Here is a 19,835-nt window from a genome sequence, read left to right on the forward strand (position 1 = left end):
CCTAGCAACAGTTTAAGTGAAAGTAGCGCTCTGGTTCTCAAAAATGATACAACCTTAGTCTACTCTTACTGATAAAGGTCATTGCTAAAGACTACACAGGCAACCTGCGGCTCCGGGGACAGAGTACACTTAGGTACATCCTTTTCACTTCTTTCATATCATTGATCCAGGATACTCACTGCTTTCACCAGGCTGCAGCACGTTTAAGTGTGAACAGATTGATTAACATGCGGAAATCTGAAACAAGGTGACGTTGCATTTCGCTGTAGATGGACAGGGATTACTAGAGAGACTTTGTAGAGTCAAACCATACATGCACAGAGGGGCTGTGCAACACAAACCGCACGTTTCTCTGTGGGTGATCCTGGGCAGAAAAACAAGAGTCTCTGCTTTTTCAAAGGTATTGCAAGGTATGACAGCAATGATGATAATTTTTTGAAACAGTAGACTACAGAGAAACTATAAGCTACATCAGAGCCAGAGAAGTTGATGAACTGATATATTCTAACACAAGAAACCAAAACCCAATTCCTAGAGTTCAGATAACTATTCTCTAATTCTATCCTTGAAAATTTTGTGGCAGTCAAACAGCAGGTTTGTGACAGAGCAAAAGAAGTTCTCCCAACTTGTGCAATAATACCCTTATCATTTACCTATGCTCTTTCAAGGCATATAACAAGAAAGATATGATATCTTGCATCACAATACATTAAATAATATATTAAACAATATTTTTCTGCTTTTATTCCTGCTTGACACCAAAAAAGTAGACCACGTATACATTTTCATTCTCCCGTTTCTCTGATTTGTACCTTAAAAATATAGTTCTTCTAAAAGAACTTACTAATTTTTTGAGAAACAAAGGCAAGCGAGAAAAATCATTTGCTTACCTAGGTCCCTTCTCAAATGCAAGAGTAGCAATATAAGCTCATCAATCAGCAGCTACAGACAAAAAAAATAACTACTTTGATCACTTACTCCATTCCTTTTCCGAGGTCTGGATCACTCCCTAAAGTATACAGAGATATTCTTGTAATACATGTCCCCCAAAATCATTGCAGGTGATACACAATCACACATCAGCATGGCCTGAGCATATGTTGTGCTTATTTAATAAGGTAATATATGCCTCAAAAGCAGCATATGTTCTCTGCTATGCTGCAGTCGCTATGGCAGCTTTTTTTCTTGTAAAGCACCAGAGAAAATACCACCTAAAACCTCAACATCTTGTCAGAATAATATTTAATGTTGCTTCAGTAACTCTTAAATGCCCCTGGGGGGGGGGGGATCAAGATTCCTTTTAGTATTTTTTGACTGACATAGACTTAATTTTTTGTAGGTTAGTTTTCACTGACAGGTACACAATGGACACCTTAGAGAATCCCTATATATTGTGCTAAAAATTGGGTGCAAACTATAAAACATAGAAGCAAACCCAGTGAAAGGTTTATGGCTAGTTACGTGACTGCTAAATTGAGAAAGGCTTATAAGCTAACACCCCACTTTCTACCTTGGCATTTATACCTACTATTCCTATTTATGCTACTAACAGATAAGAAGCCTGGTAGCTTTCAAACTCTTAGGCTGTAAATCGCTCAGACTTACAACAGGGTCTGCCAATATTTGCAAAGTAAACACGCGACACATCTACATGGAATCCCTGCGTTCAGTGTCAATACACACAGCCAGCTCCCACAACCCTTCTTTGCTCACCTTAAACAGCATCTTAACTTCATGAATTGCCACAGCTAAGGCATTGGGACAGCTCACCTAATAAAGTACAACACAGCTTGGATTAACGTGATAGAAATCCGGTTGAGGGTAAAAACATTTCGAATGCTCAGATGAGACATTTGGCCATTCTGAACCACGACTGACTTTGCCTACAAACCTGCTGCAAACTTGGCTTTATGCAGAGAAGTTTCCTCTGGTTGCCCTTCAAACTCACATAAAATGTAAAGGCACCTCCCAACATGAAGCTACACCACTTTACACAATTTAAAAATAATTAAAAAAAAAAAAAGAGGCAGCATTATTAGAGATACCTTCAACATTATCCATGATGAAAACATACTTTATTGAACATTTGACATTAGAGAACCTCCTTTTTGCTCTCAGGCGAAGATAACATACCAAAAGTTTGCATTTTTACCCCTTAATGTTAAACATAACTTAAAGGGGTTTTTTTGGATATCATTAAAAATTAGTTACACAATAAAGTTACAATCTGTTCCTGTTTTCAGTATAAAAGATTTTCATTGACATAGAACTAGATCTGTTCTATGTGCAATGTAATATGATCAGATATGATGTTATAACTAGCAAGAAAGAAAAAGAGGTTTAGCAGGAAATTGTCTAGCTTTTAAATGAAGGTCCAGCATGAAAAGCCAACTGTGGGTACTTCTGCACTTGCCGTACCATAGATATCCAAATATATTGGGTTATGTAATTACCATCTCCATAGGTAAAACACTAGAAACAGCAACATACCAGCGCTTCCCAAACTTGCTACTAATTAAATCAAATGCATACAGGTTCAATCCAAGGATGATCAAAGTTAATGAAAAAAATTCCCATTTAATTCAATGAGCTGTGGATCAGTTCCAGACAGCTAGCTGCTACTCCATCCTCTTTCTTCTTTATCAAAAGCACTCCAACAGTGTGAAAGTGAAGAGGACTCCATATCAGTCTACAGATTTTATATCACCCCTCAGATCTGAATTTTAAATTAATTATTTGACAGTTGACTACATTACATACAATTAAGTAATCTTTTCCATAAAGCTATATTAGAGGTTACTCTGGGTTTTGAAGGAAAACAGACTACAACTATTATTGTTACATCAATAGCTTTAAAAGATTTCAACTATTTCTTTCACATATAGGTTTACCCCCACTGTATATTTATTTATGTGTCACATTGTTCACCATTGCAGCAATATATTACCATATGTGAGCATGGAAAATGTCAGTCCAATGTACTGGAAATAGAGCACTAAATTTAAAATGCTTCCTAAGATAAACAGAAATATCAACTAAAGTCATCTAAAGTCAAAGAAATAAAGAATGAATGTTCAGATCAAATAACAATCTATTTTTAATTACATTTGAAATGCAATGTCACAATTGTTGGACAATTTCAGTAAACTGGACATTACATTTATGAAACCTATCTGAATAGCCTTTGATTCAGTTCTTGTTAACAATGCTTTTTCACATTCTATTGTTCACTAAGTGCTTGTATTAGAAGTGAGAATTTAATTTCGGCACCTCAAAACTCAAGTCCCAGTGCTGCACAGATGCTCAGTTCTGTCTCTTTGTAATCAAGGTTTCAGCAGATGTCCATTCAGATTAGTCTAAAGGCTCTTACTCGTTTAAAGCAGAGCTGGACAGGAGCTGCTGTAAAATCTTTATTTGGGAATCTAATATATGCATCACTACTATTAGCCATCACATAAACAATGTCTTAAAGCTAATGAGCATTGCATAGGAAATTAAATAATAAAAAATAATCTTTTATGTTCCAGAATCAAGAGTCAGTTAAATGAAAACGGAAGTTGTCAGCTTTCAACAGGGGAAATAGTGTCTATGCCTAAAGCTTCACATTCCATTTATACAGGGACACAAGCTTAAATGAAAAATGGTGTTTAGACATCGTTCTAATAAAACTTGGGTATGTAATGCTGTATAGTTGGCCACCTCACATCCCTCCTACTGTAAGACAGATTTCAAGCATTCCCTGTTGGAAGAGGCATTTTCTTTGATCAAATTCATCACACCCAAGGTCAAAAAGTTTTGTAGGTATAACCAAAGAGGTCTATTCTTAGCACCTCCTTTATTTCATGTTAAAGAACTACAACAAAAACAATGGAAAGGAAATGGTGTTAATACAACCTTTATTGCCACACCTCAGGTCTCCTTTGCTGTATTTACGCAGAAGCCCCAGAGGGCTGTGCAGCGCCACTGGGAACCTTGTTACCAGGGAGTCAGAGCAGGAGGATTTTATTCCTATGCAGTGCAAAAACATCCCTCATCGAGCCCCGAAATCCAAAATTGGAATGTGAAAAGCTCTCCCACTCTGCTTGCCCACTCTCATTCAACCTCCGCCCAACGCTAAAGAGAGAGGTGTCAGAAAACAATGACTGAAATTCCTACCATCTTTCTTCTGCGCTGCCAGAGAAGATTTCTGCAGAACCACTTTTAGGCATCCAATTAAAAATGACGCTAGCAGGCTTTTTTGTTGACTGAGTAGAGACATAGCTGCAGAATAACATAGACTACTATAGTTTAAGATACAATGAGTAAAAAATTATTCCTGTAAATTTACCCAGACGCTAATATTGCTCTTGAAAAACACCTGAGAGACTTTCTTCTACTTTAAAATACTGCTGTTGGCTCACTCTCCTTAATAAGGGACCATTATCTCTGAAACGTGTAAATGGAACCTACATTTACCCGTAGTAAATTCTACTTACTCCTATGCTTTTTCTTTAGATAATGCAAAAGTCTTTATCACTTTGGTATGACTCCCTATTGCTGAAGCTCTTTTCTGTTGACTGAGTGAAATAGAAACCAATGACCAGATTATTTTTTTTTATTCTTCTATTTATGTGCTAGTGATTTAGGCTGTTGTGTTAATGGGGTTTAGACGCAGAAGACCCGTTCATCTCACAAGAACCATTAACACAAAGTCTTATGCTGGAACCACATACACACACTAAGTTACAGCAAACAAAATCTGTTCAGAAACTCTGTATCATCATTTACATTCGATCCCAAAGCACATGGGTTGCAGATACTAATAAGCAGGAAAAAAAAATAAAACAAAAGCATAAGAAAAAGCAGCTAGCCTACACAGAATGTGGTATTGACCAGCATGCTGTAAAATGAAAAAAACCAACCCACCACATAAGTTTCTAAATGACACAGTTCATTCCAACCCATTTAACCTACACAAAATGCTGGATGCTCTCAAACAGCAGGATTCACAAACAATACAGACAGCTCTGCCAGCAAGTCTCACACAATCACAATATCTGTCTCAATACGGCTGGTCTCACAGCAATACAAATTTCGGACAGTAAACCAAAAATGAAGTAAGATTGCCTGCTAAACACTTTCAGCTTGGTTTCCTTTACCCCAATGTTTTTAGCAAACTGATTTACTCTCTCCATTTATTTATTTATTTATTAGCTACTCTGGTGTTATTTCCTTGAGTTGAGCACTAAAATTTACCACAGGTGATGGAATAATGTATTTCTTCAAAATCTCACATGACTTTATCAAGTGTCTGTGCTGCCTCATCAGTCTTCCAAAACATTGCTGCGCTGCACTCTTTTGAAAACAAGTGTACTCAAGAAGATCCACAAGAATTAACTGCCTAGCCAACCTCCATTAAACAAGCTTAACAATTTTACTTTGCATATTCTACAATTATGAATGTATACAGGTTATCAAAAGACAGAAAATCTGATTTGCAAATATTCTACTTATACTATGAAACATTTTCTGTAACTGTAGCTAAAGAAATGCATTGAATATGTTTAAAGCCTAAGGGTAAAAAAGCATAATCTTTTTCTTTAAAAATACTTCAACTGTAATAAGTGATACTGAATTATAGATAATGCTGCTGAGAAATATTCATTAGAAAATTTATTATAAAATCCCTCCATTTAAACTTCTGTCTATTCAAATAAATATAAGTCAAATTTTGAAATGGATTTGCTTAATCCTGTCCTAATTTCCTGATACAACTGTGCTCTGGTTCTGTTAAAGTTTGCAACTAGGATTATTTTTTTCACATGTATTCAGGCACACCCACCTTGTAGCACTGTATTTGATTACACCTGAACACTATTACCTTTACAATGTTCAAGAGGTGTTGACATCTCCTATAACTCGTTAAATAAGAACTAGTTCCAAGATATTCTGTAGCAAGCAAAGCAAGGAAAGTATGACTTAAAAATATAGGTTTAAATTATGTCTCCATCCAGTCCTGTTACCACAGGATTAAAAAAAAAAATAAAAATGTTTACGACTATTACAGTAGGGAGAACAAGACTAGTATCGCTAACTTTTATTTGTCATTAATGCTAGAAAATAGGATATATTTGGGTCCATGGCTTACAGCAACTCAGGATAATGGGCTCCCAAGCAGCTTTGTGCTTTATTATCTTTAACGCTACGAGGTAGTATCTCCTTAAAAGGCTTTCTAATGTTAATATACTTACTCCAGATAAAGCATAGCTCAGAGAACAAAAGAAAACCTTTGTTTGAAAGGCCTCGAGAAAGCCATATATTTTAATTATGTCAGATACTTGAAAATCACACTTCCCTCCAAAGCAAGCCTCAGGAGAAAAAAAAAAAATGTAGACAGAGATCAGAATGCACATATCAAACTATGGCATACAGAAGTATTTCTTAGACCAATCTTTAGATAACAAAGACAACATCCCCTCACTTTGCATTTTGAGCCAAGATATACACATTGACTAGGTGAAAGAAGCTATACAAGTTAGGGAAAAAAGAAAACAATAATATGAAAGAACCAAATCTTTATTATTAATAAACATTAAAGTGTTATTATAGGTCAAGGTCACATATGACAAAACAATCTTCAGTTCGTGCCACATCCATTACATACTGAGAGAATCAAAATTAAAACATAATTGTTCTTATTTTTCTCTTTAAAACCATTTGTAGAACTGCAATTTGCAACATGCTGAAAGATCAAGTTCCACACAGACCCAGCAGGCTCTGTCGCTCAGGATCTGGAATGAGAGCAGTCAGGGGACACTGGGGTCAAATGAACTAGTATCAGGTGAGGAAATAGGATTTGGTAGAACCTGCAATGTTCTTTAAATGGTGTTTATAAACAAAATCATTCCAAAAACAACATAAAGAGACTGAGAAAATAAACTAAAATGAGCACGGTGTTTCCACATATTTAGTTCAAGCCTTCATCTATCCAGCAGAATTTCAGTTCATAGAATTAATATTATATTAAGAATATAACCTACCACAAGAAAACGGTGAAAAAATGGCAGGATCAGAATGAGATACATTGGTGTGGAAGGGTTGGGGAATAAGAAACACAATCTGTGCAGGGAGAGGGACAGAAGGAAAAACAGAAAAAGAAAAAAATTAACCTTTATCAAGCAACATCTCTCTATCTGTTCAAAACAACTTCCTTCCATAAAACTTGACAAAGCTAGTGTGCCACCATGAAAAGCACATAGCTTTTCTAAGTTCAACAAACCTATATAGAGCTGATATTTAATCACCTCTTCAGTATCTGGTCATTTTACATGTGCAGTACCGTATCTGTCCATTTTAGAACATTATCTTCACAAGGCAAGAACTGGTGTAATGCACTACACAGTTTTTCACCATGCCGGTAATTAGTATAATAAAATCAAAGTAGAAACAAATGTTGCAAAAAAAAAAAGTGTTTACAGCCAAAATAAATAAGAAAATAAGATTACACTAATATTCCCCAAAATAAGAACACTCTCAGTGAAGGTTTTGAACATCAAACCAATTTTGAAATCAAACACACAACGACTTTAAAAGAAGCACCATAAAAACTGCAAGGATGGTGATAATTTGCTCTGTTTATCTGTTTTTCCCCATTTTAGATACAGCACACAAACTTGACTACGAATCATTTCCAAAAAAGTCAGAAGTTAAACAATCATGAAAATCACCTGCATACAAACAAATGAAAGGAAACAACACTTGTATAGTGCCAGGAACAAAAAAAACCAAAACCAACCACATCTTGGGCAAAACTGATCTTAGGCTATGAAGCACATCTGAAAACGCTAATCACAGAATTTCTAGAACAGGGAGATACTTAATTCAGGACTACAGACAGATGAACTCTCATAAATCTTGCCAGAATGGTACTTCAAGCTATTTCTTCCCCCAATTCCTCTTTCCTGTCTTTCTGCAGGATGTTAAACCCACCCCTACAGGAAAGCTGGCAGCTCCATTTCATAAGTCTGCATCCCCAACTAAATCCACCCTCAACCCCACTTTCAGCTAAGACAGAAAACGTCATGAAGAGACACAGACACACATTCCTTTTAGCCTGTTCTGCTACCAGGCCAGGAACATAACAGACTGGATTTGGGATAGAAGCATTTCTAAGGCCATAAACGTTGCCACTCCCAAAAGCTCACTCAGGTCACTCGCCATTCACCAGAGCATCCTATGCTGGATTCTAAGTTGCATCAATTATAAGTGGTTTGTAAAGTAAGGAGAACCTAATTCTGCCACCTGTTCTCAAACTGAACAGCAACTTGTTGCTCATGTAGTTGACAGATTTCAAAGGGATTATATTCAATGTAAACAGACATACTTCAATATAAAGATGACAGAATGTGTCATTAGGAAGATTATCATCTTCTACCTATTGCTATTATCTACCTATCTTTTCATCTTCTACCTATCTACCTATTGCTATTATCTACCTATCTTTGTATCTTGACTCTTTGGGGGTTTTTTTGTTTTTGTAGTAAGAGTGAGGAAATGCATGAATTCTATATGGAAAGCAAAGTAGATACCCAGCATACCTAGTTAGCATACCTGTCTAACAGTTGGTGAAGATGAAGAAACGTTTCTTTATTATTATTAATTAACATAGGGAAAGACTAAAAACTTGTTACTCTCTAAAAAGGCTGGCAGTGCTGGTGTCAAAGACAGATTCAGAAAGCTAAATTTACTTGTAATTACTTACCCGCAACCAGAGATAATCTTTCCTCAGGCCTGCTTCTTTTGCATGTTAGCTTCTATCAATGCTTTGTTTCTTCTCTTCAGGGACTGGCTGAAAGACAAATTTTGGCACAGTCACCTCAGATATAAAAAACCGGAACAGAAATAAAATTAAAAGAACATTCTGTCTATAAGTGTGAAGGCATGTAGGAAATACTGACAATTCATCTTATCATACAAATGCATCAGAAGCATGAGATACTTAGAAACTTGTCCCTAATGCACTATTATGAATGCTGGCCCATCAGAGCTCTAGGGACATAAAACATGATAGCAACAGAAGGTGAAAGATCACAAGTGTCAAAGACCACGCAAAATTCAGTTGCAAAATTAAACTCCACCATTACTACAATTTAGTAACGCAGGTATGCTATTTTCCTCTTTTAAATTAAAACGTTGCCCCATAGTTTCCCTTTTCGCTCCAGAAATATTCTGTTTAAATTCCTTTGCTTCGGCTTCATACTTAAACTGTTGGATTTCTACTAGACCAAAAGTCCAAGCTACCAGAACAGAGAGTCATATGAATGCACAGCATCATATAAAGTGAAAACGCGTTACAAGTGGAAAATTGTATTTCCCCTCCCCTCATCACACCACCAGAAAACTAAACAGATAGCTTGCTTGCTTACAATCCACTTAATCTTTGTTGCTTTACGCATCCATTGTAAACCACAGTTCTGCTTAACCTTTCTTTCCCTACAAAAAATAAAAATGTTAGTGTCTTCCACATGTCCCATTCTCAGAAGTCATACCTTTCCGAATAACACATTTTCAACATATCATGCAAGAACTTTCCACTTTTATTCTACCTTGGATAACATGTTTCCTTACATGAGCTCCACTCTACCTTATAGCAACGTGATACTTCTACCCCACTGATACTTTGCTCTAGGAATTGCTTACAGGAAATAATCAGACAAGAAGTATTTATAAGAAAAAGCTTAGGGAAATGGATTTTCAGGGAAGGATTTAGGCAATAGCCTGTGACTTGAGTGGAGCTAGCCCCCAGTATCATCTAACAAGAGGGCCCATGCCCACAATGCAGGGAGCAGGAGAAGAACCAAGATGCACCTATGCAGCAGGTTGTCTTTGATTTCCCATACCTGGGACACAGGACTGGGTAACCAGAAAAAAAAGAAACCTACAGAACTGTGCTAGCTGTGCATGAATCCCCAACGCTGCAGCATGGAAAATCCTGGATGAACAGCCTGACCTTCACCTTTACCATCACATGACTGTGCGCATGCTTTTATGCATATTCACATAGGACAAAAATAAATTCAAGAGAAGAATGAACTTCACTTTAGCAAGATACCTTAGATGCAATCATGATCTTTAACGAAAAAGTTTGGCAGTACCATTTATTACTAACCTGGTGAACTGGAAATCACCAGTCAGCAAAAAAGATACAGGGGTGGCTACAAAAAGATTCTCAGTTGCTCTTAAATACAGTATTAGTCCTTGGTTTTCTGCAAAGTTTGCTTCCCAAGCTAAAAATTTCAACATCCTTGAAAAAAGGAAAAAAAATATCAAAAATAACTAAATAAGTTAGCCTGGCTGGATGACAGCTATGGAGAAATATGATGACAGCGTAAATCACAGAGGAGGGAAAGGAATTACACAGCACAATTCTAAGGAGCGTAAATGAAAGAGGGGGATGAACTTAGAAAAGAGGGTGGCATAGGCTAAGCATCAGAAAACATTTCTTATAACAGCAAGATACAATATAAAGTAGAATATTTTTCCCACGGAAAGAGAAGTTATTTAAAACTAAATTATATAAACCACTGGAAAGTGCAGCAAAGAAAGCACTTCTGAATTGACGAAGTCATGGATGAGAACACTTAACAAATCCTGTCTTTCCTGCTTCTCGTGATTAGGTTTCTCAGTAAGATTTCAGTACAACGAACAATCACAGAGCAAAAACACACTCGTTTTTTGTTGGGTTCTTGCCTCAAAAAATACCTTGGATTTCATCAGCATTAAGGTTAGAAGTGTCATTTGCATTTGATGCAACTATTACACACTGAACTATTGAAGCATAATGCATAATTTTAATCCCCTATTAGTTGTTCTCTTGCCTACTGCTGTAACACAAAATTATCCTTTTAATTCTGGATTTTTATAGCATTTTTATTTCAGGCATTTAAAAGTACTTTACCAACATACATCCACTATCAACATCCTTCAAAATCAATATGGTATATATCAACATTGCATGTCATTGATCCAGACGTTATCCCACGACTGCTGAACTGTCCAGCTGCTTAACATGATACGTAATTAGCCGGCAACATGATGCCTATGAAATCCTCCGGTGCTGCACAGGAAATTAGAAGATTAAAACTGAGGCCAACAAGGAAAACAAAATTCAGTGCTTCTTTCAGTTCGATGCCTGCAGCACAAGAGATCATGAACCAGCAAAGGATTAGCAGCTGTGGTAAGCAGGTATTCCCTTACACGACCAAGTATTACAATAGAAAACCCACTACTGGGGGCGGGGGGGGCATCCAATTATTACTATTTTTACAGTCTTACTTCAAACAATACATAACAGCCTGAAATTCAGTTCGGAAAGAGATCGGGTAACTCACAAGAAGTGACTGACAGAAGAGTTTTGTCCCATTTTTTCCTTCCCTCTGAACTCTTACATAGAATTTTCCAAAATGCACAAATAATTTAGGAGCATAGCTGAATTTAAAACATGGAAGTAGTTTCTCCTCCTGATTAAAAATGTTTTTTTCTATAGGGCAACCAAATAAATACATGTTTTTTTAAAAAAGCAAAGTTATTCAAGGCCTCCTTTTGATACTGTGGAAATCTTACTCACTATAAGGAACAGTGAAGTTATAGTTTGTTACATTTGTGACTGAAATTGCAAAATTCTCGTGATTTATAGTCCTTATTTTAAAGGTCCTACTCAGTAGTGGATAGGATCTCACTGTGCATGACACAGCAGGGAAGAAAAGAGAGAAACCACACCACCACAGCAGGGAAAAGTTAGCACGTTTTCACAAACTGAAAAACAATAATTAAAAGAGATGATAATATCATGACAATCAATTATCATTCTGACACCCAAAGAAAAATAATGGGCACAAACAGCAGCGTAACAGGAAAGCACATGCACATGCTCTCTTAAAGTGTTGAGTACCATGTCATAAAGCTGAAATAGTGTACCACAAGGAACAATTTGGCAACCTATAACAAAACGTCCCATACGTACCAGAGAATACAACAGCTGTTTGCTTTCACACCAGTCCACAGTCTCTGCAAATTCTTCTCCCCCCTTTTTTTTTGAGAAGCAGCATATTTAAAATATTAGCAACTATTCCGGATACTGATACTATTATATCAAAGTGCTTATTTATCCCAAGAGCTGCAGAAAGGCACAGGATACCTTCCTTCCTCAGACCAAATGCCAAATGCAAAGACTTCTGTACAAATGAACGCCGACCAACCCCCTTCAGCAACAATCGTATATATCAGTGTAATTAAGGAAGACACGTCTCTAGTCCCATCCCCATACAATGTAACAATAAAACAGCACTCAGTTTTAAAACAGAGAAGTTTGGGGGTAAAAAAAATCATCCATCCATGTCTTGATTGGTTCTGGCTTGGTGTCTAGATTAAATTCAGGTGTGGATTCCCCCTAGAGAAGGGGGCAGCAGTTAATGAAGCAATCATTACAACTTCCCTGTACATAGGCTCCGGTGTCACAGGGACACAACAGCGGTCATTTGGGCTGTGTATGTCTTTCAAATTCTCTGTAGGCTTGCAGGGATGCACGTACACAGAATGCTAGCAGAAACATATGTACCCCAGTCACAGCAGAGGCAATGCCCACTTAGTGGAGAATGACAGGTCTTCTGAGATCATAATCCATTGCTTCCAAGAAAGCACAGTAATAAAATACTCAAGAAAATAATTAATGTTTTCAGTCAACAGCACCAATCCAACGGTACAAATACAAGAAGTTTCTGATAAAAATTGTTCTTCTCTCCTTGAGTGTAATAAAGGTTAAGCCAGGAAAGGAGACAAGAGGAAAGATTATTTTTTTTCCTTTGGTATGTTTATTTTGCATTTGATAGTACACTGCATGTGCTTATTGCTTATACTACACATATGAGGTTTCCACACTTCTTTAAGAGAAAAATATGGTTATCTTAAAAAAAAATAATCACAAAAACTGTCTGGGAAATTCGGGAACAGGACTAGCACCTGAGGCTATTTCAAAATCATTTATAATTACTTTACAAATATTAAATCAATAGTGTTCTTGTAAACAAAACTTCTTCCCAATTACACTCTCATATTTTAGAGCTGAAGACCGTAGCATCAAAACTTTATTTCTCACAATAACAAAGAGGGCTGTTGTGAAATTAGATGTAATAATTGCCACACACATCTACAGAATGTTTTTACAAAACTTTGCTAAACTCTCAAAACTAGGTTTTGCTCTGTACATGACGGACTTGTATCTCTCCAGCTGCCTGAAGCCCACAATCAAAACATAGGGCAGCGTTGCCACTGTTGCTTTCAGGGAATGTGATAAATCTGCAGACAAAAAGCAAGAGTTCTACTTCAATGGGTATTAAGCACCCTAGCCACCAACAGCCACAGAGACAGGGGAGCACCAGCACCTCAGACAAACTCCACTTCTGGCACGGCAATCTGTGTCAACAGCATGGCCTGGGCTACAAGAAGAATTTGGTTAGTCCCACAGACAAGTAAAGAGCATACGTGCTTTATATTTTCCTGTTTGGATTTTCTAAATGCCAGAAGCTAGCCCAAAACACACTGTTTTGTAACTTTCAAGGGAAGGCCTCAATAGCATGATGCTTACCACAGCGTCTCAGTTGCTTATGTTTTTCTACAAAAATGCAACATTTCCTCTAACATTTCTAGTTTTGTTTTTGATAAAGAGAATGTCCAAGAAATTTGCTATGTATGGAAAAATCTTGGTTGCCAGAAGCCTAAAAGGGCTGCTAAAACAGAGCGTACTTGCAAAGATGAATTTGCAATAACTCCATGCATGTCTATATTATTTACACAGAGAAGTATAGAACTATTTTGGTTCTGTGCAATAAACTGTCAGTTGCATCACATACAAAACTGACACAAATAATAATACTCAGAATGCACATACAATAAAATATAAGTTCAATTAGCAGCAGCAATTGAAGCACTTTTGCCAGAGACACACAGAATGTATACAAACATCTACTACACACACAACATGCCTTCTGTAGGAACCATATAATGATTATAAATAGATTATATTCTCGATACTATTTAAAAATCCACATTAAATACAGCTGGGGCACCCTATCTGTAAGTTACAAAGTCAAGTTTACTCTGGAGTGGCAAAACTTTCAGCAGAAGAGGATGCTAGGTAAATTCTGTTTCCAACAACAAACAGACTAGGAAGCTTCCAGTATAAATAATAAGAGATGCTTAAGTAGAAAAAGAGCGCCAGCCTCACAGCAGAGAAGAATAAAATCCAAGACTTAGCAAATAAACAGGCACGGCCTACATTTTAAATGGTTCTGGTAACCTGCAGGTGTGTGGGCTGTACAACATAGAGGCACTGTGCACACCAATTCCTCCCTGGGGACTGCCCTCTTCAAGGCCAGTTGCAACACGCACGGGCCTACACATTAAATTCACCCAGAGTTCAACAGTTATCCCCTTTCTGAAAACCTACACAAATGGGAACCTGAGGGGAGAGCACTGATAAACACGTAGACATTTCTCAGGGCTGCAGAAACAGAGTTTCCCATTGAAAATATGAGTACAGAGGCAAAGAAATCCTTGCTAACCTCCTTCAGAGACTTTCACTACTTAACTTAACCAGCACCTGGACTATAACTACACAGGCCAAATTTGTTTAAATAACAGAATTCAACTTACGTAAAACAGGATACTGAGAGAGAAACAACTCACACAGCACCTCAGGTAGCCAGACACAGATGAACACTCACTGCAAACTTAAGAGAGCGACTGCAAGGCCATCACCCAACACGCATCACCTGTTGCTCCTTCCCAGGCCCTACACCAACCCCACCTTGCCAGCACCCACCTCCCCGTTCAAGGCACCCATGAAACACAGGAATGCTCTACTATCACCCACCAGTTTATCCGAATGCTGGTTTCCCTTTCCCCATCGCTTAGGCCTTCCCTCCCCTCTCCTCCCGCCCCGCCAGCGCTCAGGCCGCACCGAGCGAGCCGGAGCAGAGCCCTGGCGGGGAAGCGGCGGTAGCGCCTCAAGGCAGGCCGAGGCTTCAAGCAGGAGCACCGCGGCGGAGCCACCGTACCCGCGGCGCCGGCCAGGGCCCGGCTCCCCGCTCCGAGCCCTCCGCACGGAAAGGCACCCACCGCCCCTCGGGGCTGCCTCAGCCGGGGAAGAGCCCTCGGGCCGCAGCCTTGCGCTGGGCCCGGGTCGAGCCGAGCCGCGGCCGCTGCCTTCCCCGATCCGCCACTCACCGCCCGGCCGTGCCTTCCCGCTCCTGCCGCCGCCGCAGCTGCCCCCGCCCCTGCCTGCCCGCCGCGGAGGCGCGCAGAGAGGCCGGCGTGGGTGGCGGGAGGCGGCTCCGGGGGCCGGCGCGGCCCCGGGCGCTGCGGGCGGAGAAAGGGGCCTCGCCGCGGGAAGGACCCCGCCTGATATCGGCAACATGGCAGCGTCCAGCCGGGCCCAGGTGCTGCGGCTGTACCGGGCCCTGCTGCGGGAGAGCCAGTGCTTCAGCAGCTACAACTACAGGTGCGCTGCCGGCCCGGGTGGGGACGGGTTCTGGGGGCGGGCAGCGACCCCGGCCCCGCTTCTCCCCGCGAAGGCGTGGGGGTAACGGAGGGAGGCTAGGGGGGAAATGCCGGCGTTGTTTGGGACTGGGCCGCGCAGGGGCTCGTTCCTGGCGGACTCAGGGGAGCTGTGACGTCCGGGGAGTCCTCGGGGGAGCGAGTGGCCGCCCAGGCCGAACCGTGCCCTGGGGGAGGGAGCGGGGGCGGGAGCGGGCCTGAGGTCTAGGCCAGGCCCCACGGCCTGCCGGGGCCCGGGCCCGACTCGGGGCGCAGGGCAGGGTCAGCCCCCGGTCCCTCTGCCTGGCCCCGGGGTGTCCGTGTTGGAGGTGGAAGGCACAGGATAGAGATTGTCACAGCGTGAAAGAGCTCGGTCTGGTCTGGACGCTGCCCTTCTCCTGGCGGGTGAGGGCTGGGGTTGCAGCCCTGGTTGTGCTGGAGGAGGCTGGCGGCTTCCCTGCCAAACCCCGGCGCCATGTGCAGTGTGCGGGTGGGGAGCAGGGTTCGCTCGACCAGCCGCAGAGGGTGGCCGGCTGCCTCCGCTGGCTGTTGGTGAAACACATGCACCGTTTTTTGGCAAAGGGTTTGCCTGCCTGCTACGGGCATAGGCCTGGTCTCCGTTAGATATCAGCTGCGTTCACAGGGGATGCTCCCCACCAGCACTGGCAAAATTGTATTACCCCACTGGTAGTTTGTTTGATTTACCGCTCAGTTGGACCTCGGGCAGAGACATGTGAGCTACCTTTGCTGTGAATCATCTCCAGCCTGGAAAGAACTGGGAACAGAAGCCTTTGAACTTGCATAATCATGGTGAGCTCTGCACTCTTCAAGGCATAAATATTGCCTTGAATAAGCCATAAATAAATAAAGGAGTGCCCTGAGAAGGAAGGCTGTGGGGCTGAAACTGAGCTGGAGCTAATAAACCTTCATTGCTAGCCCCACACAGCAGCATGTGTGCGTGTCATATTCCCCTCCTCCTTCTTTAGGTCCCCTGCTATCAAGGCTCCCCCCTGCTCTTCACTGTCTTGAATATCCCATCTTGCCATTATTCTGGCTAACAAAGAGGATTGTGTGTAATGGGGATGGCTTGAGGCCTGTGAGATGTGCAGTTGGTGAACAGTTGAATGTAACTCCTGTCTGGGTCACGGCATGTTTTCAGCAATGAGTTTGTGATGAGAAGTGATCAGTGAGGAAGCTGAGTCCACAGCAGTGAGAGGGAGCAAGCTAGCACCACCTCACGGTGGTGGCACCAGCCTCACAGACCACATGTGGACCCTCCTTTGCCCAGCCCCTTGCTGATAGAGCACAGGGGACTGGGGAGATCTTATCTATCTCATCTCTTATCTATAAAGCGTACCCAGAGCCCAGCCCCCCTCCCCAGGTCACCCAAAAATGAAGTAGGTGCCTGGGGGATCTTGGCTCTATGGAGATTTTGGCATTCAAAGGCAAGGCTAACTATCACACAGCAATAGCTGCATCAGTGAGTTTTCTGCTTAGCACAATGTAAAACTTCTTAATTCTTTTTCTTTTAGTGTTTTTATACTAGCAAATTTTAAAGGATAGAAATCATAAGATATATGTTTACCTTGGTTATCTGATTTTTTGACACCATATCATGGCAAGTTTTCCCTTTCGTTAAAGGAAAGATCTCAGGTTTTGATGGGCCTGACCTTAGATACTATCAAATCAGCAACTGTATAAAACCTTGCGGTGTATGTGTATTTGTGAGCACTAAAAGCAATAGCAGTTTTTAGCAAGAAACGGTCAACAACAACCACAACAACAATTCTGCATTGGTGTTTATGCTGCACCCATAGCTAAAATGGACACCCTGCATGTTTCTTCTGTGCCAAGATAAGCAGTCCTGCCTTGTCCTCAGGACTGCTGTAATGTGATATGGTAATAACCTGGAGTAAACGTAATGACTTTGTGAAGAACCAACTTGTAGCAAGGTAGGAAGTATTAAAGATTAATCTTATTGATTCATGATTTCAGTTAGAGAATTTCAGAATGTTTTATTATTGCAAACAGCATATTTTTAAGTGCACATCTGGAGTATGATCGGCTGGTTATTGTCTCCTTATTTGCTTGCTGTGCTTTTTCTCTTAAACATGTACAGATTGTGATGGAAAAGCCAGTATTTTTGTTTTGTGACTTTCCTCATAGATATATTCTATATGTCATCTGGTAGTACAAAATTTTGTTCTACCACCCTAAAGAACTTTTAGTGCCTTAACTGTGAAGAATAACGTTCATGTCTTAAAGTAACTGAGGTCACCACTGACAGCCTTCAGAATAACAACACACAGGAGCATTTCCAGAATCCTGCAGTAAACATTATGGAGTGTTTGGAGGCCCAGATACATAGGCCAGTTTTTAACAGCAGGGAGAGAGAATTTAGTAGACTGTAAGTAATTTCATTTCTGCCCTATTACCCATGCAGACAGTCTGAGGAAGGGAAAGTGATTTGTACTGGAGGAAAATCAATATGCGAAGAGGGAAGATGTTAGGTTTCGAGTCAAAAAGGTGGTTCTTAATGAGCATAGAGTTTTCTCCTGCTTGGTTGACAAAAAGTAGATCCTCTGATGGTTTATAACGTGTTGGATCACAGTCTCAAGTAAATCGATTTAAGGGATAATTTCTAAATAGAATTTAATTTGTGATTTAAATAATGGCTTTAAGTTGTGTCTCTCTTTTGGTACAGAAAACAAAAGAATTTATAAACTTGTGAAAGCTGTTAAAACACATCTGGTTGCAAATGAGGATAATCTGAACTTTAAAGTTCCTTTTTTGTTTAACAGGACTGAAGCTCAGTGGTCAAAATGTGCAGGAATCTAGTAGAACAGAGTTTTGTCTAGAAGGCCAGTGCAGGAGTGGAGCAGGTCACCCTGAGAGATTTTGACATCTCCAGTTTCGGAGGTTTTCATGACAGGTTTAACTGAACAGCACCATGGCTGACCTGACCTTGTTGTGCGTGGGCCTACTTCAAGTGGGAGGTTGGCTTGGATAAGATCCAGAGATTCTAGCTAACCAACGTTACTGTGATTTCCAAGTCTCCAGCCTTCCTTGGCCTATAAAGATATTAACACTGGCTAATAAGTTCTGGGAAATATCATATGACATGCTTCCAGCTGGTCTCCTTTCTAATTCTTTAATTCCTTGTAGTTACGAGCTATGGCAGAAGCTTTAAGTCTCTCTGTTGGAATTTTTCTGCAAATAATTTCTTTGTTTTTTTAAGGTATTTCTTGATTTATTGTGTATTTGTTTCAGTTATCCATTATCCTCTCTGTTAACAGGCGGATGTTGCATTTTTACTTATATATTTTTTTCTTGTCTGTGTAAATCACATTTTAATGGAATTTGATTTTTCTATTAGAATGTGCAATATTATTTGATTAATTAATAAAACTACCCAGAATATAGAAGGATCAGGGAAGGAAACTTGTCAAAACAGGTTTTGCATTGGAAACACGGTAATTGAATGCATGCAATTTCATCTGAGACACGTCCTTCAAGACAACTAGTAAATGTGATTCTTGCAAGTCTCTGCTAACCTAAGAACAAAACCGAGCAAAGTTATACTGGTTTTTCAGTGCCAGTTTTCCTGCTTTGAACGATATAGTTGTTGATCTGATTTTAGGGATACATAGAACCATAGAACAGCCCAGGTTGGAAGGGACCTCCAAAGATCATCTGGTGCAACCGTTCATGGGAACGGTTGGTGAGATTATGAAGCACCCTGTCCAGTTGCATCTCGAAAACCTCCAGTGATCAGGACTCTACCATATCCCTGGGCAGATTGTTCCAGTGGTTGATTTTTCTCACTGTAGAAGAGTTCTCTCTTATGTCCAGGTGAAACCTCTCCCAGTGCAACTTGTACTCACTGCCCTTTGTCCTCTCCTTGCGAAGAGAGTGCCTCCCTCCTCTTTGTAGCTGCCCTTTAAGTACTGGAAAGCTGTGATGAGATCCCCACTGAGCCTCCTCTTCTCCAGGTAGAAGAGACCTAACTCCTTCAGTCTTTCCTCATAGAGTGGGTTCTCCACCTCTTTGATCATCTTTGTGGCCCTCCTTTGGACCTCTCCAGTCTGTCTGCATCTTTCTTGTATCGTGGGGACCAGAACTGGTCATGGTATTCTTGATGCAGCCTGACAAGTGCTGAGTAGAGTGGGATCATCACGTCTGTCTCTGCTAGTAATGCCCCTGTGGATCTGATTTGCCGTCGTTCTGCAGTGGCACACTGCTGACTCAAGTTCACCTTGTTGTCC

General features: G+C 40.4%; 2 protein-coding genes across 15 annotated transcripts in view; one reads left to right on the plus strand and one right to left on the minus strand.

Annotated features, from left to right (window-relative positions):
• The window catches only part of FARS2 (phenylalanyl-tRNA synthetase 2, mitochondrial), a 253,942-nt gene extending 238,550 nt beyond the window's left edge, over nucleotides 1-15,392 (minus strand). For 4 of the 12 annotated variants that reach the window (XR_012585610.1, XR_012585609.1, XM_074576026.1 and 1 more), the window contains exons 1-2: nucleotides 15,262-15,392; nucleotides 8,741-8,827 (exon numbers count right to left, since the gene is read on the minus strand). The gene's annotated coding sequence lies outside the window, so the exon portion shown is untranslated. Of the gene's footprint in view, nucleotides 1-8,740; nucleotides 8,828-9,404; nucleotides 9,472-10,147; nucleotides 10,283-14,688; nucleotides 14,711-14,908 lie in introns of those variants that run through there. The other 8 variants (XM_074576018.1, XM_074576025.1, XM_074576020.1 and 5 more) reach the window with 7 other exon arrangements.
• LYRM4 (LYR motif containing 4) overlaps nucleotides 15,267-19,835 on the plus strand; it is a 90,115-nt gene continuing 85,546 nt past the window's right edge. For 2 of the 3 annotated variants that reach the window (XR_012585612.1, XM_074576030.1), the window contains exon 1: nucleotides 15,315-15,535. Coding sequence is in view for 2 of the 3 variants with exons in the window: in XM_074576030.1 (XP_074432131.1) it covers nucleotides 15,450-15,535 (86 nt within the window). In the remaining variant the exon portion in view is untranslated. Of the gene's footprint in view, nucleotides 15,536-19,835 lie in introns of all 3 variants that reach the window. The other variant, XM_074576029.1, reaches the window with a different exon arrangement.

The sequence above is a fragment of the Larus michahellis genome, chromosome 2, assembly GCF_964199755.1.
Source record: "Larus michahellis chromosome 2, bLarMic1.1, whole genome shotgun sequence".
NCBI classification, from domain to species: domain Eukaryota; kingdom Metazoa; phylum Chordata; class Aves; order Charadriiformes; family Laridae; genus Larus; species Larus michahellis.